The sequence below is a fragment of the Aspergillus melleus genome, assembly GCF_016097325.1.
Source record: "Aspergillus melleus strain CBS 546.65 chromosome Unknown contig8, whole genome shotgun sequence".
In the NCBI taxonomy this organism is placed as follows: domain Eukaryota; kingdom Fungi; phylum Ascomycota; class Eurotiomycetes; order Eurotiales; family Aspergillaceae; genus Aspergillus; species Aspergillus melleus.
Window position 1 is genome coordinate 447,807 of NW_025763377.1, and position 20,195 is coordinate 468,001.

At 48.5% G+C, this 20,195-nt stretch overlaps 4 protein-coding genes across 4 annotated transcripts; 2 read left to right on the top strand and 2 right to left on the bottom strand.

Moving 5' to 3' along the window:
• Window positions 1–377: 377 nt before the first annotated feature.
• On the top strand, window positions 378–1,923 carry mrpl7 (mitochondrial 54S ribosomal protein uL5m). The gene is made up of 3 exons (XM_046094002.1): window positions 378–768; window positions 842–1,534; window positions 1,606–1,923. The coding sequence occupies exons 1-3, from the start codon at window positions 518–520 to the stop codon at window positions 1,727–1,729; spliced, it is 1,068 nt and encodes a 355-aa protein (XP_045949981.1). The 5' UTR covers window positions 378–517; the 3' UTR covers window positions 1,730–1,923.
• A 3,112-nt stretch (window positions 1,924–5,035) lies between these two features.
• On the bottom strand, window positions 5,036–6,814 carry LDX57_012266 (class I SAM-dependent methyltransferase). The gene is made up of 5 exons (XM_046094003.1): window positions 6,778–6,814; window positions 6,410–6,720; window positions 6,232–6,342; window positions 5,929–6,179; window positions 5,036–5,851 (listed from the first exon to the last, which is right to left on the bottom strand). Exons 2-5 carry the CDS (start codon window positions 6,454–6,456, stop codon window positions 5,442–5,444), a joined length of 819 nt encoding a protein of 272 aa, XP_045949982.1. The 5' UTR covers window positions 6,457–6,720; window positions 6,778–6,814; the 3' UTR covers window positions 5,036–5,441.
• Window positions 6,815–9,977: 3,163 nt separating this feature from the next.
• On the bottom strand, window positions 9,978–10,988 carry LDX57_012267 (uncharacterized protein). The gene is made up of 3 exons (XM_046094004.1): window positions 10,747–10,988; window positions 10,675–10,693; window positions 9,978–10,611 (listed from the first exon to the last, which is right to left on the bottom strand). Exons 1-3 carry the CDS (start codon window positions 10,822–10,824, stop codon window positions 10,019–10,021), a joined length of 690 nt encoding a protein of 229 aa, XP_045949983.1. The 5' UTR covers window positions 10,825–10,988; the 3' UTR covers window positions 9,978–10,018.
• Window positions 10,989–11,968: 980 nt separating this feature from the next.
• LDX57_012268 (uncharacterized protein) lies at window positions 11,969–19,924 on the top strand (the record flags this gene model as incomplete). The annotated part of the gene is made up of 7 exons (XM_046094005.1): window positions 11,969–11,990; window positions 12,051–12,322; window positions 12,382–12,972; window positions 13,250–13,300; window positions 13,366–18,645; window positions 18,694–19,014; window positions 19,082–19,924. Exons 2-7 carry the CDS (start codon window positions 12,143–12,145, stop codon window positions 19,922–19,924), a joined length of 7,266 nt encoding a protein of 2,421 aa, XP_045949984.1. The 5' UTR covers window positions 11,969–11,990; window positions 12,051–12,142.
• Between the last annotated feature and the right edge of the window lie 271 nt (window positions 19,925–20,195).

The following is a 20,195-nucleotide window of genomic DNA, read 5'->3' on the forward strand; positions in this document are numbered from 1 at the left end:
CATATCAGGTGTCTTTTGTGTCAACTGTTCTGATCCTTTTCTTTCAGTGTTAAGTCGTGGATTAGCAAATCCACTTGTGTGCTAGGCACCAGCTGAGAACTCCCAGTGACATCACATTTGGTGGCATAGGAGTCCTAGTTCAATGAGAGATGAGACTTCAAGGTCCAGATCACGGGCTTGTGGCATAGACAGTACGATGAGGATTGTGCGAAAGCCTCATCAGAAGACCAGGGCACCAGATCGACGGTCTTGGAGCGCAGACGTCCAGCAGCAGCTTCGCTGTCTTTGTGGCGGGGAGGATGATTGAAGCTGATCACATGTGGAGCTTCCCGCCGCTGCGGAGCTGGGTTGGCTGCCTGATATTGATGCCAGATTTATCAGGCCATCAGTTCGCGGTCCCACGTGATGCCGTCCCGGAAGAAGTCGAGGTTGTTCTTGTCGCCGATCCGCGAAACAATTTTTGGACGGGCTTCAGGTTCGATTCAACTTGCAGCGACCACCCTTCCTGTCGAGCTCAATGGCTGCCAGTGAACCCTCCAGATACCTGGCAAGGTCATTGCCTCGGGCTTTTGCCCCATCGGCCATCCCCAAGGGCTTTTGCTTTCGCCGCAATGTCTCCGATCAAGCGTCCTCCAAGGCACCGGTCGAAATCAACGACGTCGAGTCAGCTGGCTCCCTAACTAGCACTACTGTGCCGGAGGATGTCGTGAAGACCTTTGATCCCATCGCTAAATCCAAGGGCCGCAAGAAGCAGCTGCCGCGGAGTCGGTACGTTCACTGCACCTTTGCAGAAATCGAATTTCTTCTCAAACTTGATCCCCGGTCTCTAATGAACGTCCAGTTACCAATTCCGTTCGCCGAAATATGATCGTGGTCCCCTCCATCCTCACCGACCTCCGCCTCCCTCTGATCCCTCTTCCCGTCTCTTCGTTCCTGGCCCGTTCACCCTGCCCAGAGTCGAGCAGACCTACCAATCCACCGTCGCCTCGGACATCCTCGCCCTCTGCTATGTACATACTCCTCCCGGCTTCAAGCCGCCACCGAAATCCCCCCGTCTTCGCTCGTGGGACGACAGCTCGCCTTACCACAAGAACCGACAACTGCGCGGACCCCGTGGCGGTGATGTCCTGCGCCTCCTTCGCAAACCCATCACTTTCAACAACGTCCCGGAGCTAGAGCGCATCACCATCCACAGTTACGTCAAGGGCGCGGCCCAGGAGAACTCGTCGTGGATCCACGTCGCCGGTATGGCCGTCCAGGCCATCTCGAACGTGCGGGTTTCGACATTCAAGTCCAAGACCAGCGTTGCTACCTGGGGTATCGCTCCTGGCAGAGACACGGTTGCCGTCAAGGCCGAGCTGCGTGGCGAGAACATGCTCCACTTCTTCTCCAAACTGGTGGACGTCGTGTTGCCCAAGATCAAGGATTGGGAGGGTGTCAAGGGCACCAGCGGTGACAGCAGTGGAAACATCACCTTCGGTCTGGATCCCGAGAGCGTGGCTCTTTTCCCGGAGATTGAGGTTAACTATGACATGTAAGCCTATTTTTTGCCTGTGTGTTTTTGCGTTGGGTGAATATTGGTGACTAATTCTTGTCCTTGAACAGGTACCCCCCTAAGCTGATTCCTGGTGCTCACATCACCATCCACACAAGCGCCAAGACCGACAAGGATGCCCGTCTTCTCCTCAGCGCCATGGGCGTGCCGTTCTACGGAAAGTTGGTTGATTAGATGTTTGAATTGGAGGAGGGCTCTGGATGCCATTGCCTAGTTGATGCTGGATCTGTAACATGGAAGCTTTTGCGGCATTTTGAAATCTTGTAAATTATCTATATATTGTTTTTATCGACGTTTTCTTACTGCACGAGCTTTTCCTAATCTGGTTCGTTAGATATAGAATTCATAATGCATGTTGAATTGTTCCGATGCTTGGAGGGTTCAAATATTTGTTTCAGTGAGAATTCCGTCCTAGGTTCCTATAGATCCACATGAACTGTGATATTTACACAATCCACACACCATCATCCAAAACGCCATACACCTGTAGTATCGAAGCTTGAGTCGAGCCCACTCGTCGAGGCAATCGCTTGGTGACGACTAGGTGATCACCAAGCTGTTTATTGAACTATAACATAAGTATCAGAAACCCAATACTTAACCATTCATCAAATAATTATAACCACTTTCTTACCTGTATCCTAGTCACCAGTTTCCTTCTGTTGGTTAACCTGCATTCACCAAGCCTTTTGACACCAACGTAGCGTATCTACGGGGGCTGTACGGGTGTACCGAACTGTCTTGCGTCTTTATCTTCCGGCTGGATATTCCTCCTTGATCGTCGGATACGAGGTTTGTACTTGCCTCGAACCGCCTCGACAGTCCTGCATGCTCGTCGGAGCCACTCTTCCACCTATGTATAGCTACCTAGGAGAACAAAAACATCGAAACCATTGCAACCCACCCACCACGCACTACGGCAGATGAGGGTCGTCAGTTGATTGCTCCGAGAGCCAAACCTCCTGCATATTCCGATATTAGTGGCATTTCTCGGACCTACCGGGTTGACGAACAGATATAGCTGTTGAGGCACTAAACAGGTTCGCTCCCTGAGGTTAATGGTCTAGGGGTCTGAGAACTGGATTTGGAAATGGCAGCAGGCGAGTATAAGAGGCAATACTCCTATTTTATTCGGATGATAATAGAGGCAGTTGAGGGCCGTTGCGACACGAGAACGCTGGGGAAATATATGTACATACGGTTATTATCTCGAGAGCAGGGGACCCCTGGTTGTTTGTGTGTTGTCGGGGTCTGAGGAGGGGTGAGGCTTATGCAGTCATACGGGGTATACCAGGTGAAGTCTACGGAACATTTGGTCACTGACTGATTGCTGTTTTTAAAAGAGAGCTTCTCCTTTTTTTTCTTTTCTTTTTGTTGGTTTCCTTTCTTGCAGTTGAGAGGCATTCGACACGGAGATTTCATCCCCTTTCATATAATAAATCAACATTCGATACTAACATCAGAATCAGAATCATTATCAATATAACGTCAACCCTAGAATACCTACTTGACCCGCCACCCAACTGACAGGAGCAATCACACTCACCCACCAACGCAAACTACAAAAAGTAAAACCCTCAGATCCGAGACAGCCAAGACCTGATCTCCAGGGATCAATCCCACTATCCCTCCTCGATCCAATGAAATTCCCAACCTCATATACCACAGTGTACTCCGTAATCATGACCGACCCGGATCGGCAGTCTACCTAGCTCATCGCCTCGCGCGGAAGTACCTTTCTGTGACCTGTCCGGGGGTCTGCTCTCAGAGCCTAGAAGTAGCACTCTGTTTGCTGTCTATGTATGCGGCCCTGGTCGTGAAAGGGGGTATTAAAGCTCAGTTCTGTCTGCCTTGTTCTTCGTCTCTGTACTTTGTTGAGCCAGTCTGTTCTTTCTTCTTGAGTTTATTGCTTTATTCCTGCTTCTTTCTCTTTGGGTTGCTTGGTACTTAGGTCTTTTGTCAATCTATCCCGTATCCTTCGAGATATCCGGTTTCCAATCATCCACCTGGATATTGAACATGATACGATGGCCGACGCTCCTCACGCTTGTCTTTCAAAGGCTCCTCGTGTCGCTTAGCAGAGCATATGTTATAACCCTAATACAGGGCTAAGCAATGACGTGCCCTATACCTCGGAGAGTGATACTTTTTGTTGTCCAGAGGATACGATCTGTCTAGGGAATGGAATATGCTATTACATTGACGGAATGGCCCTGAAAAGAGCTAGTTGCACGGATCAAAGCTGGGAGAGCTCTCTCTCTTCTTTTCTGAGATCTGGACTACTTTCTTTGGATGCTGATAAGTTTCTTGCTCACGTTGGGCTCGCAAAATAACACAGAGGGCGCTGATGGCTACATCCAATGGTTATATAATTATAAAGGTAGTGCCTACTACTGCTGCGGTGGAATTTCCTACAACGAGACTAAACGATGGTGCTCTTATGGCCGGGGGTTCACTTGGTCCCTTGGAAAAGTCATAGTCGGAAGAGCGGTGCTCAAGGGCCTCGGTGTCACTGCCCCGGAAGACATCAAAGGTCAACAGAATCAACACCTCCCACATTCCGGACGAATACCAGGTCAAGAGCATTTCCGGCAAGGAGACAGCTATCGGTGCTGGTGTGGGTGTTTCGCTCGGTGTGATTGCGCTGGCTTCCCTGACATGGGCGTTCTGGCTGCTGAAACAGAACCTGATTCTGAAGAAGACCAACGTGCGGAATCCAGAACAAGGTAAAGATCAGTTCCAAGGTCAGATGGGGTATGGAGGTCAGTCAGGTATAATGATGCCTTCAGGGGGATACATGAATCCTGAATCCCCTGCATATAAGCGTGTGGAGCAGATGGAGATGTATAAGAATCCGAGTGAATTGCCAGGGATGCCTAAGCGCGGCACTTAGGTTGCACTTTCGATGTTGAGGGGTCTGTTTGGTGTGTATGGAACGAGGTGGTGGTTTCGCTTTGATGTATAGTTTGCTGTAATGGTTGCTGATGAATGGTTCTTTCAGTGCTCAACTGAAGATTTGCAGCGATTTTCGATGATCGAACTGCACAAAGCTGTCTGTCAGATACTTTCTAGCTGCGCGCTTCAATTATTGGGACTGGCTCGAAGCTTTGAGTGCGATATTGTGATAATGATCGCTTGATGCTGGAGATTAGGTTGTATGCGCCGAATGTATGATGATAATGCAAACTTTTGTAATAATAGAAGAACTTCGGGTTGAAGAGGCTAAATAAACGACCCTATCCTAGATGGGTGAACAAAGTCCTCCTATCAAGGAGCTCCGCATAGGATCCGGGGTTGGAAAAAGGCTCGATTGGGTACTCGATGTAAGGCTCCTCCAAAGGTCCGAGCACCTTGTTTCGATGTACTTCTGGCATGATTGGAGTGAGACATATTGTGCACTGACTCTAAGTGCTTACTCCGGAGTACGGTCGGCTTGGTAAGTACATACATCTGCACGTGACTACTCGCCGAGTAGGTACCTGCCGTTCTGGTGGATGACAACACTGCGCAATTGGTCGGGAATGCCTTGCCATAGAGACCGAAGATAACTAAGTTAAGGCCCGCCCCGTCCAGCCGACAGCAGGACCAGGGAACCTGGATTCTACATGCATCTATATACGCGGGTGCCCGCCGCATGAGGTTTTACTTGTCTGAGTTCTATTTAAGCCCACTGGTACTTGCAGGAAGGCCTGCAGTAAACATCAACATTGAGCTAATCTCAAATGCTCTCCAGGGCCACCAATGCTAAGAGACAAACAGAGGGAACAGTTCTTGTGTTACAATGTTCAGATCTTCCAATACCCCATCGGAATATCGGAATGCAGATCCCGTTGGTATCTTCCTCTCCATACATGAGTACACCGTGTGCATGATCCTCGTTTGCTGCTCATTCCAACGGTTTCCTCCCGACCACTAAAACTCGAGTAAGATCCCAGGCCGCTCCAGCTTTCGTTTCGGCATGGACCTCTGGAAGTAGATTCTTGATCTTTTCCGACCACTCGAAACCCTGGAGCTTGGCAACCATTCTCTCCTGTACCAGCAAGCCACAATAGTGCAGAGGCCAGATAAGTTCGGGCGATGGATTCCTGATATCAGATTCGACGGCGGTGAAGCCACTTTTACGGAAGATTTCGGGCAGTCTCGACACCCAGGTCGGCTTGAAGCGCGCATCTATCGGGTGAATGATGCTCAGCCGGTAAAGCTCCTCGAGCGCCTCTGTCTTGTTATCCGGGTCGGACTTCCTGAACTGGCAGGATAGGAGATCATGTTCTAACCACTGGAGGTAACCGCCCGGCTCTGTGGAGCGAAATATCAATCAGCGTGGGGAGTGGAGGAATCGCAAGGCCGCGTGGAGAGCTCCATATCCGACTTACTGAGGAGCTTCATAAATTTACCCATTGCATGATCTATGTCATTACTTCTGAGAATAAACGCGAGTAGCGAAATATGCACAATGTCATAGATCCCAACCAGCTCTTCCGGGACCTCGCTGAAAATATCCCATTCCCGCAGGGTCATATTTGGAGGATGGAATGCCATCGGGGGAGCGAGGTCAAATGCTATATCCAGTCCGTCCAGGGTCACGGTCGGGGGAAGCTGGTGCGAAATGTTTGAGAGCCAGATACTTTCGGAAATCAGCGGTAAACGTTGAATTGGCGAGACTCGGTAGGTCTTACCAGCTGCCGGATGCAACATCTGCAATCCTGAGATTGGGGTCGTCTGTGGGGATCGAAGGGTGGAGAAGATAACCATACATTTCCCGCAGATAGAAATGTTGAAGGTTTAGGCTATATATCGGGTCAACTAAAGTTCCAAGGTCGATGATTGCCAGTCAGGCGAAGAGAGCGCAGATACCGACTGATTTCGAAAGCGTCCCGTGCAAGGACATAATCGCCCGACATCTTGGAAGTGTGAGACAAGCAAGGAGGAAGAAAGAACAAGAAGAAGCGAAGCGACCAGTAAAATCTGCCAAGTGATAAAGTGACTATCGTTTGAATAGTCAATCAACAATGTCAATTGAATGAATCCAATGTTCTGCCCGGGGGGCAAGGCATCAAGAAAAGCAGTGAAGGGAATGGCACAGTCAGAGACTTGAGCACATGCATATTTATAACGCGTCGGGGTATGCGGGCTTGTAAATTTAACAGCTTCTGAGGCACTAGTGCCTGACCAATAGTCAATACACACTGGATAACACTTTCTTGGCCCTACCCTACCCATACAGCCAAGCCAAGATCTTAGCGTAGATCATTGATTGCGAGCCATAGGAAATTGAGGGTCGAGATGTTATGGTAATATCTTTTTTTTTCTTGCATAAGATAATGAGAACACAGTCTGCGCTTTGACTGTGGGTTAAGTTACACTGGGTAGATGTTGCCCGATGGTCACTACGGAGTACATCCAACCATAAGAATTACTAGATAAGGGGAAGATTACACGGCGGCCCGCAACTTAGCGTAGCCTGCCCAATGAATGATCTCCACTAAGACCTACACCGTTAGTAATGGGGCCTAAATAGGTACTAATTTACTAAATGACTGTACTCCGGTGTATACTGTACGGAGTACTGTACTGTACAATAGGCTGGCCCCGAGGAACTCGAGGGGGCGTGATATTTGCAGCGGAGTCCAAATGACACCGCTGGGAGGGAATTACCTTTTCTCAGAAGTAGGAGATGCCTGCCTCTAGTCACTGAACTCGTTACTCCATTTCAGGACCCCAAACTATACCAACAAGCAGAGTACGTGGCAATATCTGCCTTTCGATCCAGAACTACTTCACACGAATTGTTCCGGTGGGGTCGAGAATTGTACTACATACATAGTGTACGGTATGCACCAAGACAAGATGAGACTCCACTTCCAATACTACCTTAACCTACGTGATCAGGAGAAACGGCCCGAGTTCAAGAGAACGGGCAAGGGGATCTAGCCAATTGCAATTTGCAAAAGTGCAGGCTTTGATGCAGGAGGCCAAATGCATGAGGGGTAAACAGGTATGTGTATGTACGTACTTATGTACAGTACAAGTTGGGGGCCAAGTAAGGTTGGAGGTATTCCGATGTAAATAATGCTGCCGGGCTCCCTGATCAAAGTCATTTCCTTTGGAACCGTAGAAATGAGGATCGGAAATACGCAACAATTCAATAATCTCAAACCTGATCGCCGCTTGCTTTTTAATTCAACGATATACTCCGCACTTGGTCTTTAACAACTGCCCCTCCCAGCTGAGTGGAGTTAACGCGGGCCGGCCAGAATTGTGGCCCATCGCCAGTTTACCGACCCACTCAACAATCAAAGAAGACTGACTTTGTTGGTTCGAAATTCTGACCTACAGAAGTTCCAGGACCGAGGAGACTTCGATTGCTGATTCCGCCTCTGTCATCTGGCCCCTCACCCCACCTATCACCACGAACAACGAGCCACAACATGCTGTAGGACTATATAACTGGGTTGAACCGTTGAAGATAGATACAATACTTTTGAAATACGTTGAATTCTTTCCTCTAAGATCAATCTGTTTCGTGGGCGGATATCTGGACAATGACTACTTTGAACCAATTTGCAGCAGATAGTTATCTTAGACTGTTCACCCTTAAACTCCAGGAGCCATTGACTCATACTGTGATGTGTTGCGTGGCGGATTTAATCAAGGCAGTTTGAGGGCCACCACGCAAGTTATATTGTCCCGAAATTCTCCACTATGCAAGGAGAAGACTACATTCAACCCGCGTGTGACTGAATCCAGCGTATGCGAACACTCAGGCAATCCCCAACAACCGGTTGAACAATACTGGCCACGTCTTCCGGTGTCGTAGCAGTCGAACCATGACCAGTCTCGATGTCAAAGGTCCTAACCGCGCGCCCTGTAGCTTCCATACTCCCCACAGAAGCTTTCAGGTAGGCATAACGGTAAGATAGAGTCATTTAGGGTGTGAATATAAGACACTGGAATATCCCGCCACGCACAGTGCTCCAAGGGCTGGCCGGAGGTCTTTGAATTCCACCGTCCGAGCGATGCTAAGAAAGATTCCGAGGTCTGCATCTAATAGCCCGGGGCCTACAACGCCCTTCGGGTCCCGTGGAAGATAGATCCCCGTATTCAGCGTAGTCGAACATCAAAGATATGATCTCTCCATGCCCGCTTTGCTCAATGAGCTGGAATATCGACTGACCCTCCGCGAGTGCGTGCGCGCAGATATAGATCAAGTGGATCACGCCGCCAGATAGGTTCTGTTGTTATTGCACTATATGGATGGTGGTGTAGGGCAGCCATACTTTCCATAGTGCCTCCACTGGGCTGTATGAAAAGATGAAACCCAACTCATCGGACATAAAGAAGCCGAACACTCGAAGGTCCACAATTCAAGAGGCTATGCGAAAGGGGTTTCGAATTTGGAAGATGTGTTGATAGAAAGGAAGGATGGGGGTTTTTTTTGCAAGTGTGACGCCAGCGACGTTCGTCATGTTGAAGCCAAGAACGAGCAAGTCCAATCAATCAATATTAATGGCATTGAACATCTTGGTGGGTGACAGAGGCCTCAGAAAGTTGACAGAAGGAGATGGGGGGCTTCCAAAGTTGCCTTACTGTAGAGCCAAATATCATATCCAGCATGGGCCTATGTGGCGGCTACAGATATGCAGATAAAGCTTCCGTATGCCAACACCAGCGCACCGAGGAAAGTCCAGTCATCCAACTTCACTGAGAGGGCCAGGAGTCAGGAGGTAAACCGTAGGAAGACCGCAACTGTCGAAAGGAAAGTGAACACTTTTGTAACATGTACAAAGACCGCCTCACCACTGTGAATCTTGTCGGGCATCAGATCTTAAGATGAAAACATTGTGATTAGTCTGGCTGTTGTCTACTCAAGGCATGAAAAATGAAAAGGAAAAAAGACACTTGCGGGACTAAGACATACATAAAGTAGAAAGCTCGAATAAATCTTGCGTCCAAGAAATGGGGTCCAAAGGTTCGGTGGCTTCACTGTGTGTGGGGGACAAGTGTTACGAACCTGTACTCCGGAGTAAATCAGTGCGCTTCAGCCATTTACAACAGATAAACTCCCTGCTCCCTTCCTTAGCTGCAGGTCGATCATGCTGATGAGGGGAATTCTAGGCTGCGGTGATGGGGGCCAAATTTCCATGAGCAAAAGAGTTCCTCAGGTCAATTAGCAGTCTATTATGCTGAAGTTTAATGATTCATGGATCTTCATGATCTACTCTCTCTAGAGCTCTACTCCCAAGTCTGGCACCTACCTAATGGATTAGTTTACATGTCAGCTAACCTATAATAGATCGGCATTAGATAGGCTCGCTGCAGAGCGGGAGCTTCCATACAATTCAAGCTTCCTATACCTACAGTTCCATCATGCAACCTAGGTTGCTTGAAGGTCCAACAAATAGTGGAAGAAACATTCGAAGTTCATAAGTAGTGTTCTCAATTAGATCAGACTAGCCTTAAACTTCACCTAGCCTGAGTACTGATTTTTGACACATCGAGAATCGCTTGTGCTAGTTTATCAACCTCATCAGGCTGAGTTGGCGGGTTATGTCCGGCTGAGTGCTGCAAGTTCACACGATTTGAAGTGTCACACATTTCCACTACGAGCCGACCTTCACCCGGATACTCCGTATCTTGGGGGCTCCAAGCATGGATGGTAGGGATCTTGATGAGGCCAGTAACTTGTGTTGGGTTCACGAACTCTAATCTTCCCATCTGAAGTGCATCCCAGTCACATGGCAAACAACTGCAGAGTAATATCGCGAATTTAAATGGCGACTCCACAAACCCAAGCTTGCCCCAGTTGAATAGGAAGGTTACTGCTAGCGTAGCCCCCAAGGAGAACCCCATAACGGCATCGAATGGCCCATTCTCAGCCACATAGTCTGCAAGGTCTTTCACGGCTGCTAGTGCTCCTGATGGTGTTCCATCAAAATAAGAATAGCAAACTTCATCCCGCCCAAAGACCTCTGCAATTCCAGGAGCAGCTGGCCAAGGATGTTCTCCGCCGATGAATTCGAAGTTGAATGCGTGGCCCAGTTGATATCGCAATGCCGCTAGCTCACGTTAGAATTTGAGCGGCTTGTTCTCAAATATTGATGATTGAAGGTAAGCCTTACCAGTTTGGGCCTCGAATATCTTCACAACTTTAGTATGCGTATAAAGTTACAGTTCGAAATGGTATTGCATACCTCACAGTTTGTCCCAATTCCATGCAGGCAGAGAACTCTCATTTTCATGCAGTCAGGCTTTCGCGTCATCTCACTCATAGTCAAATGTGGTTAGGGTGGGAATAGAAGAATGCCAAAGCCACATGTGCATAAAGAGACCTCGGGAGGCAGGAAGGAACAATAGACGCACATGTGCATTCCAACCTTTCTCGGAAGTTTTTAATGATCGAATAGCGAGGTTGGGCTAATGCACGCCTTTACCGTTCGGTCTGTACGGAGTAGTATTCCGTAGCCCTCCGTAGGATGCATATTGCAGTCTCGGCTAGTATAGACCCACAGTCACAATGCCTTTGTATTGGTTACTGGTGAACGCCCCCTCTTATACCCGGGCGCCCCGAACCTTCTGCCCTGAAACTGCCCTGAATTTCCTTGAATATTACGCGTAAATTCATTCCATAGATAAAAAGTACCTATATCAAAGTAATCAAACGTACCTACTAACAGCCTAACACTAACCTGAAATGCCAATAATGGGCCTGTACGGTGTATGTACAGTACTGCCACGGACCGGCCCACGATGCGTAGACCGTAAGTTACCCGAGATGAAGAGGGGGGGCGAGAAATTATGGGTCTGACAGGCTACTCCGAACATGGGTTACATGCACATGGCTTGGTCAGAACTAACAGGGATCTGCTAAATAGAGCCGGGATTCCTCGGAAAAAGGAATTATTCAGTAACAGCTAGCCCTTTAGGATCACATATTTGACTTGATAAAAATTCGCGATTTCTCGATTCTCCCAGCTCTTGAAACTATACGCCCCCAATGCCTCTTCTGTACGATGGGATGTCAAGTCCAGATCCCTCTGGGCCAATTCATACGCAAGGCGGACAGGACATAGCCATTGTGGGGTTTTCGTTTGAATTCCCTGAAGAGGCTACATCTAGCGAACGGTTCTGGCAGATGATTTGCGAGGGAAGATGTGCCAGTACAGATTTTCCAGAAGACCGCCTGAATATTGAAAGCTTCTATCACCCTGACGAATCACGCGAAAGCACGGTTAGTATCTTTTTAGAGTGCTTACTTGGAATTGAAAGCTCACCTAAGTGTACTCGGTTTAGTTTCCAGTTCGTAAAGCACATTTCGTCAAAGAGGATCTTGGGGTATTTGACGCGCCCTTCTTTTCCATCACCCCCGGCGAGGCATCTTCTATGGACCCTCAGCATCGTCGGCTGCTTGAAACAGCATATCATGCTTTGGAAGATGGTATGCTCTACTATGAACCTTGCACCTGAGTACGAACCTTGAATTAACCATCGACCATAGCTGGTGTTCCAATACAGAAATGCGCAGGATCCGATACTTCGGTTTACACCGGATGTTTTGCAAATGACTACAGCAGCCTCATACAGCAGGACATGCAGGAAAAAGAGCAAACGCACACCGCTTGTGGGATTGCAGCAACAATGCTGGCCAATCGACTGAGTTGGTTCTTCAATTTCAAGGGCACGTCGATGAACATAGACACTGCATGCTCAAGTAGCCTCGTGGCCCTTCATTTGGCATGTCGGGATCTTCTCACAGGGACCTGCAATATGGTATGAAATGCCGATATACAGTTCCACTTCTCCTTTCACATGGCTAACCTCCGCCGAAGAGTCTCGTCGGTGGCACAAACTTAATCTACCATCCCAATTTCATGAAAATGATATCTCAGTCTGGCCTACTCTCATCCGATGGTCGATGCTGGAGCTTTGACGAGCGCGGAAGTGGATATGCTCGCGGTGAAGGCACGGGTGTTCTGGTGATCAAACGTGTCGAAGATGCCATCCGTGATGGCGATATCATTCGTGCAGTTATTCGCAATACCGGAACCAATCAAGATGGGAAAACGCCCGCAATTACCCAGCCGAATATGGAGTCTCAACTTGCTTTGATCAAGCGAACGTATCGACTGGCCAATCTTGCTATGGAACCGACTCGCTTCTTTGAGGCGCATGGAACAGGAACCGCCGTTGGAGACCCGATAGAAGCTAATGCGATCGGTAATGCCTTTCGGAACTGTCGCTCGACATCAGATCCACTTTACATCGGAGCTGTTAAGGCTAATGTGGGCCATTTGGAGGGTGCAAGTGGAGTGGCAGGTATCATAAAGGCACTTCTTGTTCTCGAACATGGTGTCATTCCTCCGATTGCCGGCTTGGAAACGTTGAATCCTCGCATCGATGCAGATCAATTAGGCTTACATGTAAAATTCTTCTCCTTTCTATATTGTTTCCCCAAGTACACACATATAGTACCTCTTTTCTATATGTGCACATGTCCTTCTGTTGGTGGCCTTCCCGATTGGGAAGGTGGCGAGCCATCCCATCGAGAGATCTCACCAGGTCCCCTCTCTCCCTCCTTCTCCTCCCCAATGCTCTGTTCCCCAGTTCTTTATTTGTCCTCGTCTCTTTTTCCTCTCTCACACCTTACCTCGACCCTGTCATCTCGACTCACGAAGATGAATTTCTAACGTCTGTTAGTTCCCCCAAAAAGCGACTCCTTGGCCCACAGACGGCCTTCGACGAGCATGTGTAAGTGATAGTCCAATATTATCTATTGAACTCATCCGAGCACCAGAATAACCATGATTGATCAGGTGAATTCATTTGGGTTTGGTGGCACGAATGCAATTGCCATTCTGGATGACGCCTACCATTATCTCAGTTTACGCGGCCTCCATGGCTACACTCGAACTCGTGTTTCTCCGCCCAGCGCCGATTCGATCGCCTTAACGAAATACATGTTCACTCCTGACTCCACGGATCTCGATGGAAACAACCCCGAAGACGTTCCATGGGATAAGCCGGAAGGCATGAGCAAATCACCAAAGCTTCTTGTTCTATCGGCCGCGGGGCAAACGGTTTGTCAGAACGTCACGTCGCAGTATCGCGAATACATTGAAAGATATCCAGACGAAGCTGTCAGCTTAGCTTACACGCTTACGGAGAGAAGAACTCTCTTTTCGTGGAGGTCATTCCTCATTATTGACCGATGTGGCACAACCCTCTGCGAAGAATCCGGACTGAATCCGGTCCGAGCACGGAGCGATGCCCGAGTTGCGTTTGTTTTCACTGGACAGGGTGCTCAGTATTTGGGAATGGGCCGTGAGCTTCTAAGTTATCCTGTTTTCCAGGTTTCTTTGCAAACTCTCCAATGCTGTCTAGAGGGCCTGGGAGCTTCATGGTCTCTCTATAAATTTCTGGAAGTCCAAGAGAGCTCTGTCTCGATTGACGAGCCAATATACAGTCAACCATTGACAACCTGTCTTCAAATCGCATTGATCGATCTTATCAAAAGCTTTGGAATCTCGCCTACCATTGTCGTTGGGCATTCATCAGGGGAGATTGCTGCTGCATACGCAGCTGGCAGCTTGTCCAGGGCCTCTGCTGTGAAGATCGCATACTACAGAGGCCTACTATCATCCAACCTGGCGGATAGAAGCGAGAATCTTTCTATGATGGCCGCTGGACTGTCGGCTGGTGACACATCTTCCTATCTTGATCGCTTAAAAGAGCATATTGGCGATCTGAATGTATCAATTGGCTGCGTTAATAGCCCCCGAAGTGTGACTCTCACCGGCGATGTAAAACAGTTAGAGATCTTGCAGAAGTGGTTCGATGAGAACAACATCTTTGCTCGCAGACTCCGCGTTCCAATTGCATACCACTCTTCTGCCATGGACGAGATTTCACATGATTATCGAGAGGCCATGGGTGAACTCGCGTCAGGAGAGAATGTTAAACACATCCCCATGATTTCAACAGTGACACAGGATGTTGTGACCCCCAGTTCGTTATGCCAGGCCGACTACTGGATCCAAAATCTGACATCGCCTGTTGAATTTCAAGGAGCATTGGCCAAAGTCCTTGCCCAGGCTGGCAAAAGCAAAGGCCCGCGCAAGCAACTCGGCAAATCGCGCTCAATTGACCTTTCCGTTTCTCATATCCTTGAGATTGGTCCTCATGGCGCTCTCCGAGGGCCTATTAATGACATTTTGCGGGAATATTCAAGCACAGAAAAGCCCTCATACATTCAAACACTTGACCGTAAGAGCCGTGCTGATCAATCTTTGCTTGTTGCCATTGGAAAGCTTCATTGTGCCGGGTTCCGGGTGGACCTTCACGCAGTGAACTCTGCCGACAAAACTCCTAAACCCATGCCTCACAGTCTGCCGCCATATCCGTTCGACCATACTCGATCCTATTGGAATGAAGGGCGTATTAGCAAGGGTACTCGATTTCGAGACGCACCTCGCCATGACTTGTTGGGAACAAAAGTTATGGACTGGAACCCGGAAGTCGCGCAATGGCGAAATACCATTCGCTTAAATGAAGCCCCATGGCTTCGCGATCATAAAGTTGACAATCAAATCCCCTTTCCCGCCGCAGGAATGATGGCGATGGCTATAGAGGCGTTCCGGCAACTCCACGCCTCAGGCCTGATTTCTATTCACATGAAAGATGTCGAGTTCTCACGTGCTATGATATTTAGTGGCAACGCAAATGCAATTGAAACTTCGCTTGTTTTGTCCAGGACTGGATACAACTCTGATGAATCGGATTGGTCTCACTTCAGACTATTTCAGATCATGAACGAGGCTCATGCGGAATGCTGCTCTGGATTCATCCGAGGAGAATTTGACCAGGGCAACATGAATGCAGATGTTTCTTTCACTCTCGCGGGGGATCTTCAAGAATGGGCCAGGGATATCGTAACCGTGTGCGGTGCTTCTCAAGATCCATACAACCTGATAGGTCAAACTGCAATGCAATATGGCCACTCCTTCCGAGTTTTAGAAGACATGCAGACTTTGCCTCAGGGACAGGTCGTTACCAAGCTCAGAACGGATAATTGGAAGGTCAGCCAAAAAAGTGACCCACGGAACCAGCATTTTACTCTCCACCCTTGCACTTTGGATGGTTTGGCTCAAATGCTTCTTCTTGCCCTATTTTCTCTAGAAGACCGCATTTTAGGCATGGTTCCAAAGCGCGTGTCTAGTATTTGGATTGACTGTCGCAACAAGGTTCAAAGCGAGAAGCAGCTTCGTGGCATTGCCAAATGTGTTCATGTTGGGCATCGTTCTGCGATTGCAAACATCATGGCTACAACCTCAAATTTGGAACCCGTTGTTTTTCTTGAAGGGGTAGAGGCTTCATTTATTGAGTTTGGTGGGTCAATTGAAGCGGGATCTCGTCTTTTGTGTACTCGATTGAAATGGAGGCCAGATATGGAATTGATGGATCCCAGCCAGGCTATGGCAGAGATCAATCGTGACAGACCCAAAGAACCAGCAAGTGTTGTGTCTCAACACGATGATCTAGTGCTCGCCATCCTTTGCTTCGTAGATGAAGCCATTCAGCATTTGGAAGAGCACCCATCTGCTCAGGTCCCAGGGTATCTCACTCGTTATACAATGTGGATGAAGTATCAGCTATCTCTTCCGCGGAACCAAACTCTCCGTCTCGCAAGCAAGCAGCTTCTCGGCTCGCCAACAGCACGAAAACAGCTTGTTGCTAAGGTGGAAGATACTGGAATCGAGGGTCGGTTTCTTATGCATGTCGGGCGCAATTTGCTCCCAGTATTGACCGGAGATGTCGACCCATTGGATGTTGTGATCCGAAGCGAGCTCACTGATCCCTATTCTGAGCGAATGCTTTCAAACCCCTACTATACCCATCCTGTTTCTGTTTTGATTGACCACCTCTGTTTTAAAAATCCATCTATGCGCATTCTCGAAATTGGAGCCGGGTATGGTGGTCAAACCGCACGCGCACTGAAGACAATATGCTTAGATGGCACAAAACGGTGCGATCGTTATGTTTATACAGACATTTCACCAGCCTTCTTTGCGAAGGCCAAGGAAAAGTTCCAGGACTACGCAGAAATTTTGGAGTATAAAGTCTGTGATGTCTCCAAGGACCCAGTATCGCAATCATTCCAACCAGAGAGTTATGACCTTATTCTTGCTGCAAATGTTTTACACGCAACAGACAATATCGGCGAATCCCTTCGGAACATTCGCGCACTCCTCAAGCCCGGAGGAAAGCTTCTCATCGATGAAATTACCGAGCCGGATGTTTTAAGTGTTGGATTCGCGTTTGGGTTACTCAAAGGTTGGTGGAGCCCATTGGAGCATGAACTGCGAACAGCCCATAGTCCTTGCTTGCGAGCAGCCGAATGGAACGACAGATTGCAAAACAGCGGATTCTCTGGTGTTGACCTCGACATACCTGGCCAAGAACATGAAAAGTCACGCTGGAGCAGCCTTCTGGTTTCCACCGCAATATCAGTAACAAACGGAGAGGCACGTCCAGTAAACGATCTTTTTGTTGTGAGAAATCCGTCATCGTCATACCAAAACGATATCGCAAAGGTCATTGCAAGCAATTGGTCTACATCAGTATTCACCCTTGACGAGATTTCTGGCATTCATATTCCATCATCCACGATTGTGGTTTTCCTTGTTGAGCTTCGAGAACTTTTCCTTGAGGGCATATCGGAGACGGACTTTGACCTCCTACGTGCGGTCCTCATGCAATCCTTAAACGCTATTTGGATCACAGAGCCTGCAGTGAAGTCACAGATCCCTGCGCTTGGTCTTGTCGACGGACTTAGTCGCGTTATTTCTTCCGAAGACAGCTCTCGAAGGCTTGTTACTCTAGCACTGGATGGATCGGAGACACAAGAGCAGTTTTTGGGCTTGTTGTCGAGAGTGACTCTCAGTATTCAGAATGATCCATTAGAGGCAATGGAAACGGCATACTACTCCAACAGAGGCATACTCCAAATACCTCGCGTGTCTGAGAATGAGCTCATGAATGATCAAGTATCGTCGATGCTAGCGCCCCATGTACAAGATGAGCGGCTGGTTAGTCCCGATCTGCATGCTTCGCTTCATATGGGTAGCCCTGGTGCTTTCCAAACATTAGAGTTTGTGGAGGATGAGCCCGAGTCTCTCATACCTCATGAGAATCAGGTCGTGGTGAATGTCCACGCTATTGGATTGACAAGGCAAGATCATCTTTCTGCAATGGGTGGGATCGACCGATGGGCAATGGGCACCGAGTGTGCTGGTGTTGTGCAAAAGACCGGTACCAACACTTCATACCAGCCGGGTGATCGCGTTTGTGTTATTGGAGATGGCTTGGCTCGCACTTCAGTGTGTGTTAACGCCGATGCAGTTGCCCCCATCTCACCTAGCATGAGCTTTTCAGAGGCTGCTTCACTCCCTACCTCTCTTTGGCTAGCCTTCTACTCGCTGCATAAACTTGCAAGCCTTGAAGAAGGCGAGTGGGTGCTAATCCACCAAGCAACGAGTAGTGTTGGTCATATCCTGGTTCAAATGTCGATGAAACGAGGCGCACATGTTCTTGCTACAGTCAGTTCGGCTGACAAGAGACAGCTTTTGTGCGACACGTATAATCTCTTCCCAGACAGGGTGTTTGTTTCCGGTGATACATCTATATGCCAAAGAGTTCAATCAGTCACCCACAGATCAGGGATCGACGTTGTGATTGGTTCATTGACCGATTGGGGTGGTCCAGATCTATTTGGTTGTTTGGCGGCATATGCCCGCATCATTGACATCGGGATCAGCAGCAGTAGCGCCCCTAATCTTTGGAAACCTAAGCAACGGGCCATCAATATCTCTCGGGCTTCTGTTAACCTGGTCGAATTACTTCAACACAAGCCAGCTATCGTCTATCGGACATTCCAACAGGCTGTGAAGTTATGGTTTGAGAGCCATACTACCATGAAGCCATTGGTCTTACATGTCTTTCCCGCTGACGAGATTGAGTCTGCGTTCCGTCAAATGCAAGACAGGAAACTTATTGGAAAGTGTATTATTGAGCTGAAGCAAGGGGTGAATATCAAGGTAAGACAAGAATCTCTCTACTTTATTCTAATGCCTAATGTACCCCAGGTGAAAACCCGCACAAGGCCGGACTATCAGTTCTCCAGTCGCTCTACCTATGTGATATCTGGTGGGCTTGGAGGACTTGGACGTACCTTGGCACGTTGGATGGTCAGCAGAGGAGCTCGCTATCTGATGCTTCTTTCTCGCTCGGGGCCTAGGAACCCTGAAGCACACCAGCTGATTCATGAATTGGAAGGGCAAGGCGCTACCGTGGCGACGCCTCAAGTTGATGTTGGAAACCTCTCCAAGTTGAAACAAGTCTTGGCTGAATTGTCGAGTTTCATGCCACCAATCCGTGGATGTATCCAAGGGACTATGGTATTGCGAGTGAGTCTTGATCCCCCGGCATTGACCCCTCGGTGTGACTTGACCAGATATTGATAAGGCTTCATAGGACAAACTTTTCCAAAATATGACGTATGAAGACTGGAAGACCAGCATTGCTGCGAAGGCGGACGTCTCATGGAATCTTCACTTGACAATGCCGACTGACCTAGACTTCTTCATTCTTATCTCCTCTGTCAGTGGGGTAATCGGCAACAGAGGACAAGCCAATTATGCAGCAGGGAACACATTCCAGGATGCCCTTGCTCATTACCGGATTTCACAGGGTCTGAAGGCTGTCACAATTGATATGGGCGTTATGGTTAACGATGGTGTCGCTGCAGAGAACAATTCTCTTTTGAATTCTGTACGGCGATTCGGGCACTTGATGGAGATCACCCAAGAGGAGGTTCTCGCCCTGTTTGATTATTACTGCAATCCGCAGCTTCCATTGCTTTCTCACGATTACGCTCAGCCCGTGATAGGTCTTGAAATGCCGTCTGTCATGGCCGCCAAAGGCGTGGACCTCCACCATTCGATCCGACGCCCAATGTTCCGTCATCTCTTCCGAATGGGCCTTGATAGCAACTCGTCGGCGGACAATGCTGGCGCTGAAAAGGGATCAATCGATCGCCCTGCCGCGCTGAGGTCCGCATCAGCCGAGGAAGCTGTGTCTATGATCACTGAATGGATTGTCCTTCAGGTTGCACATATCTTGGGGATGTCTGAGACGGATATCGAAACTGATAGGCCCCTTCATGCCCATGGAATTGATTCTCTCGTTGCAGTCGATCTAAAGAATTGGTTCCTGAACGAACTTGGCGCAAAGGTCACCGTGTTTGATATCATGGGTAACACTGCGATCAAAGAGATCAGCGTCATGGTGGCCGAGCAGAGTCGCTTTCGTCAGTAGCTAGCTGTATAGTGCCCTTTTCAAGCGTTAGAAATGCAATATCTACTTAGCAACTGGATAAGTATCTAATGCGACTTGGAGAAACTAAATTAAACAGCATGGCCCTCCATGGGCCCCTCCACCGGCCCACCATGTAGCAGCCTTGTTTAACAACCGTTACTCATCACATTCACTCGTGTTAGATCACATTCTTAATACAAATGATCTCCGCCGTTCCCTTTAAAAGCAATCTGTTCCAACAATCTAGACAATTGTCATATTCACTAAAATC